An 18782-nucleotide genomic window follows, 5' to 3' on the forward strand; every position below is an offset into this window, starting at 1 on the left:
GCCATGTGGTTGTTTTAAAGACAATTCTACTTTTCAAAGGTTCTGGTTTATAAAAGTATCACTTACAACAGATCTGACTTTAAATACACTGCATGTTGTGCAAGTGGCACCTGTGCACTCCTTTTGAGCCCTTCAAAAAAATTTTCCATCAGATTTTATGTGCTCTGGCATATTTTGGCTAATATTAAAAACAAACCAAAAATGTAAAAGTAATTAAGTTTTGCAGTTTCTGCAGATCACAGTGCAGCATTCAAGTGAAGACTGGCATCATATTTCACATTTTGCACAGGCAAACAAAGAACAGAGTGCAGTTGCATACCAAAAAATGCCATCTATTGTGGGGGTTTTTTTACACAGAAGAGAAAAACATTAATTAACAATAAGCACCAAGCACAGCAGCAAAATTACTTTAAGCATTGCTGAATAGGACTTGGGTGCAAATTGAGCATCCATTCCTTATGCTTGTCAACAAAAGGAGAAAACTTCTACAGTAGATAAAATAGGAAAACTATGATTTTCAACAAATTTTTGTCATATTTCTGGGAATTTAATAGGAAAGAAAATCTGTTTCCACTCCTGAGAGGGTAAAAATTGGCTAACAAAGCAATGTGAACATACATGGACATAAGGGCAGTCACCAGTCAAATACCCTTTCTCCTAATCTTATATGCCCATAGACACATTTTCTCTGTCCTTCCACCTTTTTATGAACTCTCACCCAGGGCACACAAAAACCCAATAACATAATTATATGAGAAAATCTAGTTTCACTTTTAGTCCCTTCCCCCACAGTAAGTTTTATTCTGTCTTAAATAAATACTAATAATGAAGTGCTAGTATTTTCTATTTGTTCAATCCTCCACCTATATTTCAGACAGCACATCCATGCAAAATTCATGAAATCACACCAAGGTAGATATTAGAAATAATAACTTGCAATAGGTTAACTAGGTTCCTTTTAATGAAATTCATTTCTGCCTAGGACTGTTATTGTTCCCTCCCTTGTGACCTCAGGGAGAAGATGAAGTGCAACACATTAATTTCTCACTCTCCCATGCTGGAGGTTTATCAAAACCCTAGAAGATAGGAGCACCCAGGCAGAATAAACAAATACCAGGTTCAAAAGGTAAAAACATTTTGTCAAGATAAAAATGAGGCAAGTATTCAAATTTACTCTCTTGGATTATTTCTGAGACTGCTTCTCTGTGACATGGATGATCCCTTTTATGGTAATACACTTTTACAGAGCTAATCTCGAATGATCTTTGCACTGGTACTCGTTCTTTCAAAGAGCATTGCATTTAAACCACAAAGATGCTGTACTTTGGAAGGGGATGGTGCATGACATCCATATCCCATTTGATTGTTTTTCTGTTTATACTGTTTTTGTCTTATCTCTCTGAACACACTATTTCAGTGCTAATGAAAATTACCTGTATACACCAACAAATATTTATATACATCCATCCTTTGCTATTATAGTCTTTCAATGACCATTATAGCAATAGAATAGACTTAGCATTGTCTGCTTTTACTTCCAATTGTCTTAGCAGTAACCTCTGAGTAAAGTCCAGTGCGGTGCAAATGAGGAAATTCTAGGACAATTAGGTACTTCACAGCCCTGACTCAGAACCTGTTAAAGTTGAAAGACTCTATGAATTCACACTCCCTGTGGCAGCAAGCCAGAGATAAGATCCAGTATGTCCTGGAGAAATGGCTCCAGAAATACAGAATGGCAGAACACAGGCCAGCTATAGCTCAGATGCCTGCTCTGATGGTGACACACAAGAGGTCTACAAATGCCATTTGCTCTTGCAGAATACACCTTTTCAATTAGGACTGGAAAGCAACTGAAAAGGATCAGGCCATCACCTGATCACCACGGAGCAAACCATGACCCACAGTAGCTGCTTGGCCAGGCAGAGCAATCAGGTGCAGGCTTGAAGGCAGAGCCATCTGGAATCATCAGACTCAACAATCACCTCGACTTCACTGCTTGGCACAGACTTGCAGCTAAATGGGTTTGGACAGACCTGGGCTTTTGGTTTCAAGATGCTTTGTGAAGTTAAGGCCACAGCAACTCTAGTGAACTTTCACATCGCCAGTTAAATTGTTTCTATCAGAAATATTTTCTGGAGACTGTGCTTTAGGGAGAATTAAACAGTTTCTGATATTTAAAAGCTTTGAAGACTTAAAGATTTTACTTGGAGACTTAAAATTAGATACTGATAGTTTTTATAGCATGAGTCAACAGTAGCTTCAAGAAACACATTTACATTACAGATATTTAACTTTCATTTGAACCCCCAAATCAGAGCCAGAGTTTTGCTTAGGCAGGAATACAACAGCATATTTAGGAAGAACTAGGGAAATATATGCTGATGGAACACACTTCTCTGAAGAATGATAACATTTTTGCTGTGTGTTATTTTCTCAAGAAAAAATTGTCGTTCCAATTCAACAACAGAAAACCCTTAAGCTGTCCCAGAAAAACATAAAACAGAAATGCAAAAAGTGAAATATCAGTCTTATAAAACTAAAAAGGACTGTGAACGTCATGAAGCATACTTTGTTCCACAATGAAGCCAAATTTCATTTCAGCATAAGCTGTCCTTTGCTCTCATCTGCTCAATCTCCTCTATCCCCTGCTTCCCATGTCAGGAACAGAACAGAAAAAATAAATCTGGGTCTGTGTAGATCATTTTGTATTGAAAAAAAAAAAAAAACAACCCCAAAGTTAGTACACAGAAATTTAAGAGAAATAAATATGGGGGGCTCTATTTAACATAGAGAAAATTCAGATCTGAATAAAATTTAAAAGCCTTTAAACATTTCTCTCACATATAAACTTCATTCATCCTAAAAAGAGTTAAATGTTGTTAACAGAAACAGGGCCAATATTATATTGGGTAAAGAGAGTCTCAAGGGAAGCAGAGAAAAAGCGTTTTGAAGTAACCTTGCGTAACTAAGTCCATGGGAACATTTAAAACAAAGAAGGGTAAACCTTCAATGAGATCTTGAAATTACTGGGTTGTAAATTTGAGGCCTAAGGCGATGTGCTCATATTATTAGCACATGTAAAAAGAATTAGTGCATTCTGAAGAACAGAGGGGACTGGGATAGTAGAAAGGAATGAAGTTACAGAGAAAGACATAAGGAACAAAGGGAAACAGAGAGATTTCAGAGAGTGATAAAGTATTTATAGATACTATTAGAATCTATAATTTAACTCTCTTCATCTTGAAATTAGGAGCCTGTAAGCTTTTACAGTTTACATGGCTTCATGCTAAATGTAGTTTCATATACTTTTCCATGTGCAGGATGTCTGCTATCAAGAAATAGCTCAGTGTAAGTATCTCCAAAATGGTAATTCCTTTTCCAGCTTTTGGACAAATGCACACACAGAAGTTCTTCCCTTTAGGACAGCAGATCTGAAATGTAATCAACTTTTTTTTCTTCTTCTTTTTTCCTTTAATCTAGTTCTCTGAGAAATTGAAGTTGTAAAATAGTTAAGAAATGGTGGAAGTGATTTAGGGCACTGAATTGTTTATATTCTGTTTGCTTATATCCAGTAGTTATTCTTCAAATAACGCATTATTAACAACAAGTGTGAGTCTTGAGGTCTGAATTTAACAGTCTCACAGCAAAAGACCCAGTACACATTAGATAGATGCCTTTGATTGCCATCACCCTGCTACAACAAAGTCCTGTTGTGCATGCACAATTCCCTTTTCTGCCCAAATAGAAGTAGTTCACCACTGGCCTGGTCATGACTATCTTATTATTCAGAGAAATCCAAAACTATCATGTCCATGTTAAAACTAAAGAAATTGAAAAAAAAAAAAAAATAAACTTGGACTTTTCTAAAAGCCTCTGAATTATACCCATCTTTAACATCATATTACTGGCGGGCAGGCAGATACCATTTTCAAGTTATAAAAATGAAAATAAATTTTTAGTGCCCATTAGCAGAGGAAAAATTACCATAATGTTATCAATTACTGTCTTGCTAAACATTTAGCTGATCTCTCCAGTTTGCTGAGACAGGAGGGCATATAACATTGTGGCCTAGTGAGAAAGAAGTAATGAAGCCATTAATTCAATCATTTATAAAGCAACAAATTAACTTTCCTTATTCACAGGCACTTTGAGGTCTGAAAGGTTATCCATACCATCTTGGTGTCTGAGGACACAGGAACAGCCAGAGATCATACAGAAAAATGATAGGGAACCAGGGTACTCAATTCAGGGTGCAACTGCATGGAAGAAAAGAAAAGAGAGGACTATAAAAGATTTACAGAAGGAAAGACTATGAAAAGGAGTACAAGGAAGCTTCTCAAAATCCCACCCAGCTCTGACATTTGAGCACAGTCCTCTGCAATGTTGTGGGCCACATGCTGGCAACTGATACCCCAGCACAGGCATAAATACACACGTGCTTCCCACAACACTTATTTCTGACATGTGATTAGCTCAAACCTTTAAGCCTTGTTTCTCCATCTACTCCATTTATCAGTGATCAAGACAAAAAATGCAGGTGATTCACTTAGTCTATATTGCTGAAAAAATTACATTGTCTCACTACCCAATGCTACTCCTTAGAGTAAATGATTCTGAAACTCTTCCTTACATGTTTGTGAGCTTTATACACTTCCACACTTCTTGCTTTCCCAATGCAAAATGGAGAGAAGTTCAGTTAGAAGAACTAAAACTGCTTTGGAAACAACAAATCTATACAAATACTAAAAAGGCATCCTATAGCCTCATATTAACCACTCAGTTACATTTCCACTGGTACTCAAGCATGAAAAAATCAAACTTTGGTCAACAAAAGACACATCACTGCAGACACAAAATAGCTTTCACAGATTAATCACCTATGGTCTGGTTTTAAAAACAGACACAACTCAAAACAAGCCAAGATGGATGCAGAAATCTCTGCTGCCTCTCAGCTTTACATCCCCCAATACAGAGGCACCAGCAGCCCAACACCCACTTAAAGTGATGCAGGCAGCAGGACTGAGTATGTGTGGAATCCTCGTCACTCTGAAACCAGGTTCACAATCTACACAAAGCCACCAAGCACACACTTCAGTGCTGATCTATTGGTAAGAACACACTCTGAATTTCAACGTGGTCCAAATTATCTGGTACAGCATCAAGAGTCCCAGTAAAAGAAGGAGGCCCCCAGCACAACAGCATACTGCAGCAGGTACCACTGCTGGCCACAACAGTGGGAGTGAAAACAGTTGAGGTGAGTAAATGCCAGAGCTGCTCAGGACTGCCTCATCACACACCTCATCCATGCTGACACTGCAGCTGAACAGCGTGATGAACTGCAGCACGTACCCTCACAACCATTAAGGTGACAGCCCACTTTTAACAGCATACCAGCCTGCCATGGCTGGTGTCCAGTTTCTGCTCCATGACAGTGAGTTGCTTCTGCACTGCAACAGGCACTTTTATATAGGATCACAGGCCTGAACACAGTACCTCTGACCAGCCTAGAAAAACCTTTCTTTATTCAAAGGCAAGTTCAGGAGTGACTTGGTCATCCCATATTACAAGACTAAGTCACTACACCATGCTTAACTAGTTTTTCTGCACTACAAGCACCAATCCAATGGAGGTAGGGAAGAAATTCGTGCATCTGATTTGTTTGCTTCCTCCATGAATAACATGAATTACTGTTTGGAGTCTAACCATGCCATGCTCTCTACAGCTACATGAAAGGAGGCTGTAATGAGGAGGCGGTGAGTCTCTTCTTCCAAGTAACAATTGATAGTACAAGAAGAAATAGCCTCAAGTTGCACCAGGGAAGGTTTCGATTGGGTATTAGGCAATTTTTTTTCACTGAAAGAGCTGTCATGTATTGGAAGAGGCTGCGCAGGGAAGTGGTGGAGCCACCATCCCTGGAGATATTTACTACACATGTAAATGTGGCACTTAGGACAGGGTTTAGTGGTGGGCCTGGCAGTGCTGTGTTAATGGTTGGACTCGATGACCTTAGAGGTCTTTTCCAACCTAAATGATCCTGTGATTCAATACAGTTCCAATGGACCATGTGCCCCTCCCACATCATCAGGTAATGGATAGGAGGACATTCCCCAAAGTCTGCAGCCTACAAAAGCTCTAAATGCATTAGCCAAAAAACCCTCTCTACAGATTCATAAAATAAAGAGATCCCACAAAATATGACAGTCAATTCCTAACATAACACCAACCTTCTGAGTGCCAGGGAATGTATCTCCATGCATCTTAACTTTCAATACAGGTATTAAAAATTGCAACACAGACTTGATAATCATGTTGTTGCCAAAGAAGGAAAAAAAAAAAAAAAAGGACAAAGACCAGGTGGGCAACATGCCTGCCTTAATACAAAGACCATATGCTAGAAAGCATAAATAATCATTAGCACAGCCAAAAGGAAAAGAATATTTAAAAAAGAAAAATCAAGCCTTTTTTTCTAAAAAAAAAGCTGACAAAAATAAAAAGATTTTATAATCAAGAACAATCTTTATGAACTAGCAATATCTTCTGAAAAATAAATTCTATTTTTAAATTACTAGGCAATGTATAACTATATATATATAGAAGTAAACAGCACATGATCATTTTCCAGAGAAATAAATCAATTACCACCGGCAAATCCAAATCAGTGTCATGCCACATATCCTCAAAATTTTTGAACAAAGATATTTCATGTTTGTGAAGCCTGATCAACCTACAAATCTCAAGAACAGAATATAGAAGAAAAAGGAACATTTAGCAGATATGCTAGCAAAACTGAAAAGAGGACATGATGGGAAACTAGCAAAATGAAAACTGGACTGATAATTAGACTCTTTTATTTCTTGTGTTTTTAAAGAGAGGACGAGCTTAAATGAGTCAGTATAACAAGGAATGAAACAAACTGGAGCAAATTATGTTAGTCTTTGAATAAAAAAAGCTGACATAATAACTACCTGCAGTAATCTCAAAAATAAAAAGACAAATAAAAAAGAAAAAAAAAACTTCAATGGAATGTTTGCCCTGGAATTTTTTTGGGGGGGTGGGGGGGTGTTGGAGGGGGAAGACATTATTGTACTTTAAAATTTACTCAGATATAATTATGTATTCATTTACCCTTAAACATCAAATGTACATGGCACAGAATTTAAATATGTTTTATGTGACTGTCAATTTCAAAAATTCAAACTAATATTACAACATTTATGCCAGATTCTTTCCAAACTGGCCATTTAAATTTAGAAGTCATCTTCAGAAGTTTGCTTTAGTTTCCATTGCTGACTTCAGTTAAATACATAACTTAATTTCTAGCTTTTCCAGAGCATAAACTATTTAAAAAGAAACAAAGAACTCTACTATGCAGCTTTTAGATTAATATTTTCCTGGATAGAACCATCTCTAAGGAACTCAGAAGGTATAATTATGAGAGAATGTTTTCAAATTAACATCCTATTTGGAGAGAATGAACATTTTTCTATCTAGTAAAACAGTTGAGTACCAGCATATTATCAAACTGAACAGCCAGATGTTATTAGCAAACAAAGTAGCTTTAAAAGAAACTTAATATTTTTTTCCTCAGTTTCCCTGCCTGACAGGTTCTGACAAATATTTACACATTTTAAAAATTCCCAGCACTGTCCAAGAATTTTTTAAAAGAAAAGAACTTTCTTTTAAAAGTTTCATTCCATTTCTTAAAATTACCTTTGATTCACAGCTTCCAACTCAAATAAATAAATAAATAAATAAATAAATAAATAAATGTTTCATATCCTTTTGTGCATTAAAACATCATTGTTTCCATAATTGTTATAAGTACCTTTGTCGCTTCCATAGTAATAGAAGACTGTCTTGCTGATAGCACACCAACGCTTCTGCCATTCAAAGCCAAGAAAACTGTGGTCTGAAATTAATACAACATGTGTTACATCGGTTTATGCCATTATTGAACAAAAATGTGTTACTTCTTTTCAAGGCTGAGGTAAGAGGGAGGAGGAGCTAGGAAAAGACACTAAGGAAAGGAAACTAAGGAAATGCATGCCGCTGAGAAGAAAATTAGAAATAAAAATTGGTGGTAAGAAAACAAATAAGAATTTGAAATCACAAAGAGGGAAGTCATGTGTAACATTAAATATAAGGAAATAATGAACAACTTCCTAAATATTTCCTAGAGTTATCGCAGCATTAAGTGGGTATTAAAGTGACAATATAAGATTTATTGAATCAAGGTAAATATTGACTGAACCAAAGCTGAGATCAATATTTGCCCTCTTGAAGGAAAATAAATCTTGATGCTCACTGAAACATGAAGTCAACATATGGTACTTGTACATACGTTCCAAATGTTTTCTTCAAAAATATCTGAAAGTCTCTGAATTATGGCTGACTGGACTTTTACAGCATGACTTTGTTAGTAAGTAGATAGGATTTTCTTTCAATACTATAGGAGCAATTATGTGCTATGCTTCTTTTGCATAATAGTGCTTCAACATTTCAGCTTCTTCTCATTTTATTTATCACTCCTTTATAAAGTTGTTCATGTGTATAACATCAAATACAGACACATAGACTTCCAATACATTAAATATGCACTAGCTTTCACAAAGATAGCTAGACTTACCTTTTCTACGTTTTTCCAGGTATCCAGCCTTCAGAACAAACTGAAGATCCTGAGCTGCAATAGGAGGAAATTGATTCCCTGAAAGAAAAACAAATTCTGTAAAGCACCACTTTTCAAGAAAACTGCTATGGAAGCATTATTAAATTATGGATTTTACACTCTCAATATGCAAGAGCTACTGAAAAAAAATTCTAGTAACTATTATTCCAGATTATTTTAAGTAAATGAAACATCTGCCTATCAATGTCAGAGATGTTGCTGTTGTCCTCACCACTCGAATAAGGAGAAACATAGCTGCATAACAGGCCTCGCAAGTCTCAGAAGGAAAAGAATGTAATTAAACAAAATCCAGCAACTGTTTCAAACAAAGGCTGTAAAGCAAGTTGGATAATGAAAGCACTACGTTTTCAAATGTGCAAATAGGAGAATCACAATCAAGAGTCTCAACTGAACACAATTAAATCAGAAATGGGGTTTTCGATACCAGCTTCACACCAAAATACCTTGAAACAACATACAAGGGGAAGACCCTCTATTACACATCTACAAAAAAAGAAACCAGATGAAGAGACAATGAAAGCTGCTGCCTGTTGCTGACAGATTTTGCCTAATTTGCAATATATGGCACAAAACTACTGCCTATAGGATCTGTAAGGTGATAATGGATAAACCAAAGACATTGTACAGACATCTACAAAACTGTTGACCCACAGACCCTAATTTTAGACACCTTGTACAATATGTCTGCATCTGCAAAATGATGAGTACAGCTCACTGCATTTTTGCCTTTTTCTCAACTGCTAATTCATAGACGTGTAAGACTGACCAGCTGACCCTGCCTCATCTTAAAATACAACTTTAAATGTTAAAAACTGTGTCTTCCATCTTTCAACCTTTTCCTCCTAAGACAACAGAATGATGATTTAAACAGAACTCCAGTATTAAGAACAAGCATATGTTAGATGTGTATAATATTTGATATTAATATAAATATCATACTGCTTACCCCAAGCAAAAAAGCAGAACAAAAGGTACTCCTGTGCTGCTGGGTTCTTTAAGTGCATGCAAGCAACACAGTGCAGTTCCTACTACTTATTATCATCAAATATTCATAAGAGTCGCTGTAGGTAGGTGGCAAGTTTACAAGGCAGCCATTATTCATCAGAATATATGTAATCTCATTATGTTCTATCAATAGAAACATAGAGAAAAGGACTGATATTAGCAGACAAATTCTGTGCTAAAAACACCATTTTAAATTATGTAGTTTGAGCGAAAGATCAATGGCCTGACCTTGAACCAAGCACTTTCTCTGAAAGATGATGACAATTTCCTGGATTTTTAGGTTGCTCCTTAAAATTGATTTTTTTTTTTAATTCAGTGTTCACAAATGAGTTGGTTTATGGTAGTTTTATTTAAATACAGTTATGACAGGAAAAAGACAAGAAAGAGATAGGAACATGCAGAGAATGCTGATTTTTAAAGCATGAAAATACACAAAATGAGAAGACATTCTTTAAATAATACAACCGGCTCTTTAGACTGCAAAATATTTTGTTTGACAACAAAAACAGCAGATAAAATTTTACTTACATTGATATTTCCACTTCATTTTTTAAATTAATATTACTTTTTAAAGATTAGGAGTATACTAATTTTTATTTTAGCTTCTATGGAATTCTAACTCTTATGTTAAAAATGTAAAAGCAGAATCAACATGCATTTTAAAGTGATACAGCTGTCCTCCCTTTGCTTGGTAACATGCAATCATAGCCCAACATTAAATGGGAATTAAACACAAAGACACTTGATGGCTGGTATGTGATATGTTTAACAGTTACTTAAAAAGGTGATGTAATGATGGCATTATGAGTGGGAGAGGTGGAGAGTTTTTACAAATATTTTGTAAAACTATTTTTACAAATATGGATCGTGTGCTGCTTTATAGTGGTCATTGGGAGGCATCAGTGTGCAACACTTACAACTCTACCTCATCCAGTAGGGCTCATCTTAGAACAGTGCAACCCCATAGATGAGGAAGACATAAAACCTAAGCAAACATACAAACAAAAGCAGCTCACTCTTAAATTTTACAATTTAAGAATTTCAACTGCCATTTAGATCTCACTTTACCCAATATTGTTTGTATCAGTTTGGGCTTTGATGAGGAAGCTTGGCCAGTGATCTTTTAGTGAATAGTCAAATCAAATGGGACAACACAGTTCCAGAGAAGCACATACTTTGGAGATTCCCTAGTGTTGTTATTCTGTCATTTGAACTGACTACTTCATAGAATCAAAATTCCACTCTCAATTTTGCTACTTCTGCTGAGACAAGTCAGGATAAATTTGGTGATGGAATTTTCTGTAACTACATTTATTTTGAACAGGGCACTGAAAGTTTTTCCTTGAAAAGGAAAAGAACATGCATGGAAAAAGAGTGTTTCACTGTCTGCTGCCACTGCAGAAAGAAGTCCTCCTCCCACCCTTAACCTGTAGAGAAGCCATTTCTTTTTCTATTCCTCAAAGTAACTGAGGCAGTAACTCCAAAAAACAAACTGAAGCTGGTCAGCCCCACTGCCACTCACAATCTGTAAGTAGCTGAAGCAGAAACAGATCATATGCATGTTATTATCCTTCTGTCAGAGAAGCCTGGGAACCAAAAAATATGATGGAACTTTAGCTGAAGGGCAGTAGAAACAGACCCAATTGTAATATCCCACGACACATACAGCTGTACAAGAAAGAAAAAGCATAAATCAGGTTAAATTCCTTCTTTCATTGCCTTTACCTTCAGAAAGAAGGGGAGGGAGAATAAGTAGTACCAAAAGCACAAAGGAAAGAGAAAGAACCACCTCCTCCCAGATTCTCATGAGCCACAGGTGTTGTGCATATGTGGCAGGAAGAAGGCACAAACATGGATATACCATTGTCCCAGTACTACAACAGAAACAACATGGGGAAGCAAGAGGAGCGAGTCAGTCACACTTTCCTTACAGTTACTGCTGAGATTCTACATGGGGGAACTTCTAAGTTGTACTATCTGTCTATCTTTCTTCTATTTTTTTTTCATTTCTTTACCATCTTGTCCACATCTCAAACAGGATTTAGAGTGAACTGCAACTAGATGTGGGAACTCCCAGAAGAAAGTGTGGAATTTACATAATAAGTTGGTTTTTACAGTTGCTTTCAGTCAGAATATTGTTTCCCCATTAATTTGAAATACATCAGGCTTGGCACAAATCTCATAAAAAAGTATCAGTAAAGCAGCATAATAGTATATCTACTATACTTTACAGCAAGTATATCTACTATACTTTGTTACAGCAAAGCAGCATTTGCTTACATTATACCAGCAGCTGAGATCAGAGGTTCATTAGTTGACTCCAGCATGAGACTTTGAATAAGACAGCTCAGTCTATAAAGAATCTAAGACAGAGGAATCCTGCCAAGAAAGAAGGCATTACTATGTATTTTAAGTAAAGAACCATAAAGCAAATTAAGCCACATGCTTCAAATCACATACTCCTTTAGAGCTCAGAATTTCCCATGTTATACTCCCATGCATGCCCCAGGATGTCTTCACGACAAGGAGAATTTTCTCCTTCCCTCATGGGTGCAGGTGAAATGGCCTGAATTCCAGTTATCTGCAATTTCACTTGAATTCCAGTTATCTGCAATTTCACTGGAGACTGTCCACTGTAAGAAATTAAATGTGGAGATGCAAGAAGCTTGCATCCTGGGGATGCAGATAGCACCTACTGGTACTACTTTTCTTGAGCATCTCAACGCCCTTCATGAGAAACTTATGGTCAAGCCCACTACAAGATCAGAGCAAAACTTCTCTCTCAAAATGAGACCACCAGAGATCACCATGCATTCCTAGCACTGTATGGTCTGCTTGCAGATACCATTAAATGATTTAGAAATATAGATGTTAAAAGGATCGTAGTCTCCCCTGCTTTCTCCTTTGGTACTCTGTAGTTTTTTTAAGCAAATTTTAAACACCCAAGAGAAAAGTGGCATTGTGAGTAGGAAATGCTCTGTGGCTTGCAGCTGTGTGGGTTTATATGTAGAGAAAGGCACAATGATTGCTTCCGTTTACTCTTACAGACCTAATTTCTGCTGTGTCATTGTCCTGACAGTGGTGGGCAAGCATAGAGTTGAGGATATAAAAAGGTCTCATTTCCATTTCAAAGTTTCTACCTTACAAATAATGTCTTGAACCTTTATTCTTTTGATGTGAAGACTAGTTCAAAACAATCCAATACTTAGGGAGATAATAATCTTGCATACCCAATACATGGTATAAAATAAGGGAGGTCCATCTGCTTAAACTTACAGGTTTTCCTTCATTCTTGACCACCCACTCACAAAAGGATCTCCCACAATAATTTCTCTTCCTAGCTCTTCCCTACTGGTGGGAATTTTTCCAATGTAGTCCAAAATAAAATCTGCAAGTTATGCTCCATATGCGTATTTTCAGACTGATGTGTACAAAAGCCATCAAAGACCAGATCAAAATATTTATGAGGCCTAAACCTTCATCTTAGAGAAAAGTAAATTATATGTATAATGCACTGGGCTCTTCCTCTTGGTTCTAGGCACTCTTGTGCCAAGTGAGCAGCTGGCAGTTATTATAACACTATTGCTGCCAGGATGAAAATTCCTCCAGTGAAAAGAAAGTGAAATGCTCTCACTCAAGCATAAAGCCAGCTTTACCAGTCATGCTTTGACTTCAGAAAAACATTAATGCTATTAACATAGGTGTATTAATGTATAGGTTCCACTGCACAACTCCCACAAACACAGAATATCTTGTGATTTAGAAAGATCACAAAACCACAGCTTATGGCAGGACTATAATTTTTGCAGCTTGGTAATCAAACGGGCAAAAGCCTGAATGATTTAATTTTTCACCTTACTGCAACAGTGAATTTGGTCCATTACATAAAAACAAGTTTCATCAGTGTCACTTCACAGCATGAAATTCAATCCTTGTGCCTGGAATTTTGATTTTTTGGAGGACCTAAAGATGTAAAAATTTCATCCTGTGTACAAAATAAATAAAACAAAACCAGACTGTATTATTCTGCACTGTTTACCAATAGGATTTTTTTTTTACTTCTGCAATGTGGGCTAAGGGATACATAAAGCAAGAAATAATCAGAGGTCAATGCATTCTAAAGAGGTGCTTAGCATGCTTATGGGAAGTTAAACAGGCGAAGTGGAGATAAGTGTAATTCAGTAACAGCTAAGTGGTTGATTACAGTTTGCTTTCCTAGTAGAGGACCAGAGCTTTAACCATAATAATGGTAAAGTCATCCTGCTCAAATTCACTGTTCTTCATTCCTTGTAAAAGAAAACTGAGAGGAAAAAATACATTAGTTTGATTATATGGAGAAAGCAGTGATCACTATTTCTTTATGCTCTTCTTTAAAAAAATGCAATAATAATTAATAAGATAATTATTAATTTTTTTTCAACTTCCTTTTTTTTTTTGCACTGAAGACCCTTAGTGTCATCTGAGAACTTACTGAGGTTACTTGATGCCCTCATCCAAATAACTGATAAAGATATTAGACAGAACTGGTCCCAGTACCAACACAACTGGATGTAACTCTATTCACCACCACTCTCTGAGCCCAGCCAGCCAGCCAGTATTTTACCTAGTGAAGAGTTCACTGGTACATGCCATAGGCTGCCAGTGGCTCCAGAATGTGCAGGAGACAGTAACAAAGGTTTTACTGAAGTCTAGGGAGAAAACATCCACAGCCTTTCCCTCATTCCCTAGGTGGGTATCTGGTCATAAAAGAAGATCTGGTTGGGCAAGCAGGACCTGCCTTTCCCAGACTTCTGCTGGCTGGGCCTGATCCTCTGGCTGTCCTGTATGTGCAGCATGATGGCTGTCAAGATGATCTGTTCCATAACTTTCCTTGGCACTGAGGTCAGGCTGACAGGCCTGTAGTTCTCTGGATCCTCCTTCCAGCTCTTCTTGTGAACCTGTGTCACACTGGCCAACCTTCAGTCACCTGGAACCTCCCCAGTGAGCCAGGACTGATGAAAAAATGAAGGCGTGACTAGGCAAACTCTTTTGCCAGCTCTCTCAGTACCCTTAGGTGAATTCATCTAGTCCTATAGACTTGTGACTGTCTAAGTGGCACAGCAAGTCTCTACCTGCTTTCTCCTGGACTTCAGGGGTCTCTTCTGCTCCCTGTTCCTATCTACCAGCTCAGAGGGCTGGTTGACCTGAGGATATTTGGTCTTTCTGTTGAAGACTGAGGCAAAGAAGTCATAAAGTACCTCAGTCTTTTCCTCATCCTTGATAATGTTCCCCCTCTGAACCTAATAAAGAATGGAGATTCTCCTTGGCCTTCTTTTTGTTGTTAACATACTTATAAAAACACTTTTTATTATCTTTTACAGTAGTAAAAAAATTAAGTTCTTCCCTTTCTAATTTTCACCCTTGATTTAACAACATTCTTGTACTCTTCCTGAGTTGCCTGCCACTTTTTTCAAAAGTCATAAACTCTTTTTTTCCCAGAGTTCCAGCAAAAGCTCCCTGTTCAGCCAGCCTGGTCTTCTTCCCCACCAGCTCATCTTTTGGCACAAAGGGAGAGCCTGCTCCTACAGGAAATGCAGAAAATAAGTGGTTTTGTCCTCTAGCTTTTATGCTATGTCCCAGGCTGCAATTCGAAATTGGCAGAGATAGTCTGAAATATTTGTGTTAAAGTTGAGCAAAGAAAGAGTAATGTTTTTAGCAACACAAAAAAGTAATTTTATCTCCTTTTCCTCCCTCCTACCCCCTTCTCACACGCTTCTTCCAAAATTCTTCATATCTCTCTGTTTCATTTTGATCTGGAAATACAGCATTTTCCCATTTTTAATAGCTACTACAGAAGGATTCAATTATCTTTGAATCTGTACATAGCAATACACTGGAGTCACATCTGTTGCACAAGCACTGTGAATCTAGGCTAAAGAGGAGGTGGTTTATTTTCATATGCATATCCTCTCCCTACATTTATTTTTTTCTTCTTATTAAAGAGAAGATTAATGTATACCTCATTTGAAAAAAAGATCCCATTTCTTAGAGGCTTCTAATTAAAGAAAAGTTATCAGTAGGAAGATCTCATCAGTTTCATTAACTGTCTTGAACACTTTCACAAAGACTACTGTATTTTGCAAGTCTGGTAGCTCTGAATTAGTTTACCATGCAAGAATCAAAAGATAAATGTTAAAGAAAAAACATTTCATTCCTGGAGTAAATGTAATGAAAATGTTTAGCTTTTGAAAGATTGGCTCACAAAAAGTCAGCATTTTGGTCTCCAAAGTGCTTGCTCCAAAGGCTGCCTAGTCTATGAAGTTCTGTTCTCGAGCCATCCCTAGCATTACCCATTGTGGTCTCTCACAGTTCACAATAATTTTCACAGACTAACTTGCCTTCATATATTCCTCTAAGAAGAGCCAGCAGTGTATTTTAATAAAGAATACTTAAAGCACTGTCATCTGTTTCGCATTTTAATTCTTTCTAATTTGGGATATGAAGTTTGGGCTACAAGCATTAATACCACACCCTCAGAGGCTTAAACACTGAGTATTTCTTATGGACTCCTCCCTTAGAAGGACAGTGGTACAAACCCTTCTCTTCTCTTCCCTTCCTTGCTGTAAGCAGAGGAGAAGGCAGTGAGCCAGGCAGCCTAAAAACCACTGCAACAGATTCTTGACAAAAACTAAATCTAGTTCTTTGAAGCAGTTAACATGAGAACTCTTTTAGTCATTGCTATTTAGCCCCTAAACTGCATGTTTAGTTATTTTAAATTTTACAAACCTTACATTCATGGCTTTTCAATCACACATGTTTTCTGAGTGAAGTTTCTATAGTAGTTGTAGCATTTCATTTGACAAAAAAATTTCCCTTTTGCATTTAACAAATCACAGGAGTCAGCCAGTTTGGCTCCATTTATTAGGCTCCATAGCCAAATGGAATTATCCTGGATCACATAGTTCTCATCCAAACTTAACTCTGAATTTGTAAGTTAATATTGTCCTGGATTTGTGCATTCTTTTGATGATTTTGGAATTTCTTCTAAAACACCCACTGATATATTTTGCATAGCATCTTAATGTACAGAGGAGTTCATGACTTTCACCCATTCATCCAGATTTAACTTTCACACAGGTATTTATTAAAATTTCACAAATTACACCCATGGCACATGGAGGGGCAGGGGAGTGGAGCATGTGGGAGGTGTGTGTGTGTGAATTTTAAAAAGTAATGTTTCTTCATGCTGTAAGCATCCTGCAGCAATAGAAGAGGGGCCGCTGAACACTTCCCCAAAGCAGCCTTCCTAGTTTTGCTGTTTCTCAAAGATTCTGAGGCAAGAAGAAAGACAGAGCAGCAACAAGGTCTCCCACTCACATCACCGTAATGCAAGGCATACAAAAATGTTGTAAGGCATGCAAAAGTTTTGTTTAAAGAATCACTAAGGTTTATTCAATCATTTCAGCACAAGATGGGTTTCAGTCATCCAGAGGCCTGAATTACAGCTACCAGAAAAGTGCATCAGTGGTAGATTGGCAATACAAATCTGCCAGTGCAACAGCTTCAAGCTGTGTTATGAGAAATAAAGTAGGCAGGAAAACACGGAGATAAAAACAATGCCCTTGCTTTGCAGACGGAACCAAGTCAAAACAGACCATCATGGATCAATTAGAGGCACTGGGAGTTCTCATGAAATTATGCAGGCCAGCTGAAATTTCCCAGCGTTGTCTCACAGACAAGCACACACATCCAATTTTGATTAGAAACCCTAAGTAAAGACTCAGAATAACTATATGATAGCTTGAACCACAGAAGGTGCTGTTAGCTAATCAGAGAAAATTAAAAGACCAGGAATAAAGAGTCTACAGCTGGAGTATGACCAGCATGATGTCAAAATTGCACATGGATAGCATCCTTAACCATATCATGATTCCTGCATTCCCAGATGGCTAACAGGAAATAAGTCCCACAGGCTTATCAAACAAGTTAAAAGCTATCATTTAATACCTCCAGGTGAAAAATACAATTTCCAGCTTAACATCTAAAACACCTGGGAGAGATAACACTACAATTGTTCCCTGCAATTTACAACTATTTTTAAATAGCCACCTACACATAAGAATCCCTCGGAAATACCCACATATCACAGTACCTTAAGAAAAACTTGAGGCAATCAGAAGTTCCCCATTACTTTTCTTATTTTGTCAAAATGTTTTTAATTAGTACTTTGGAAGGGCCTAAAATTCCATCGACAGGCAACTGGCCCTTTTATTTCAGTAAATAAGCCTACACTGAGATCAAGCAATGACAACTATTTTACTGAATGCAAGAATGATTTAATAGGTTTTGGCAGAAAAACTGCCAAATGTCATTTATTGCAAAGCTAAACAATGAACTTTTAAATTGTATTTCAAAATTAGTAATACGTGTTCTTTTACTTTCAATGCCCTAGTAATCCAAGTATTTATTACTCAACAATATTTTGACAGATCTTGTAAAGCTCACTACAGTTTGAACTCTGTGAACTCTCATCCAAATTCTGGCAATACCATGCAACTTAGATTTTCCATGAATCACACATTCACAAAACAAAAAGCATATAAATTTCCTTCCTCTTAATTTAATAATTTTCCAAAATTTTTGCCCTGGGTCTTCTCCTGAGTAAGTTCTACTGTGCATACATCCTTTTCTAAATTGTTCTGTTTCTAGAAGCTAGTTTAAGCCCCCTTTAAAAAGTCTTAAAAAAAAAAAGGAAAGAAAATAAGTGAAAAAAACAGAACAGTACAGTTTGAGAAGTGCCAAATTTAGCTGCAGAGAAAAATCTTCCAATGTGAATTTCATCTGTGAGAGGGATATTTTAGCAGGGGAACCTTTTAACTCCTGCTCTGATCAGAAGCATAACACACCATAAATACAATAAGCAAAACCCAAGAAATCCTGGGAAACAGGGAAATTCTCAGACTGCCATGAAAAATCAACAAAAACCTCAATGTAAATTGCATTAAGTTTTATATATGGAAGTAATCTATGCCAACTGGCAGCCCTCTTGGATTAGCTGTGTAGTCTGCAAAGTTCCAACTGTTCTGACTCTTGGCCAAAGGCTTGGCCTGTT

The 18782-nt window shown here is 37.0% G+C and overlaps 1 protein-coding gene across 1 annotated transcript in view; it reads right to left on the minus strand.

Annotated features, from left to right (window-relative positions):
• SKAP2 (src kinase associated phosphoprotein 2) overlaps nucleotides 1-18782 on the minus strand; it is a 120261-nt gene that overhangs the window by 41343 nt on the left and 60136 nt on the right. Inside the window, exons 5-6 of the mRNA XM_059845336.1 lie at nucleotides 8627-8704; nucleotides 7826-7909 (exon numbers count right to left, since the gene is read on the minus strand). Coding sequence (XP_059701319.1) covers nucleotides 7826-7909; nucleotides 8627-8704 — 162 coding nt within the window. The remainder of the gene's footprint in view (nucleotides 1-7825; nucleotides 7910-8626; nucleotides 8705-18782) is intronic.

This window comes from Haemorhous mexicanus, chromosome 1, assembly GCF_027477595.1.
Source record: "Haemorhous mexicanus isolate bHaeMex1 chromosome 1, bHaeMex1.pri, whole genome shotgun sequence".
NCBI classification, from domain to species: domain Eukaryota; kingdom Metazoa; phylum Chordata; class Aves; order Passeriformes; family Fringillidae; genus Haemorhous; species Haemorhous mexicanus.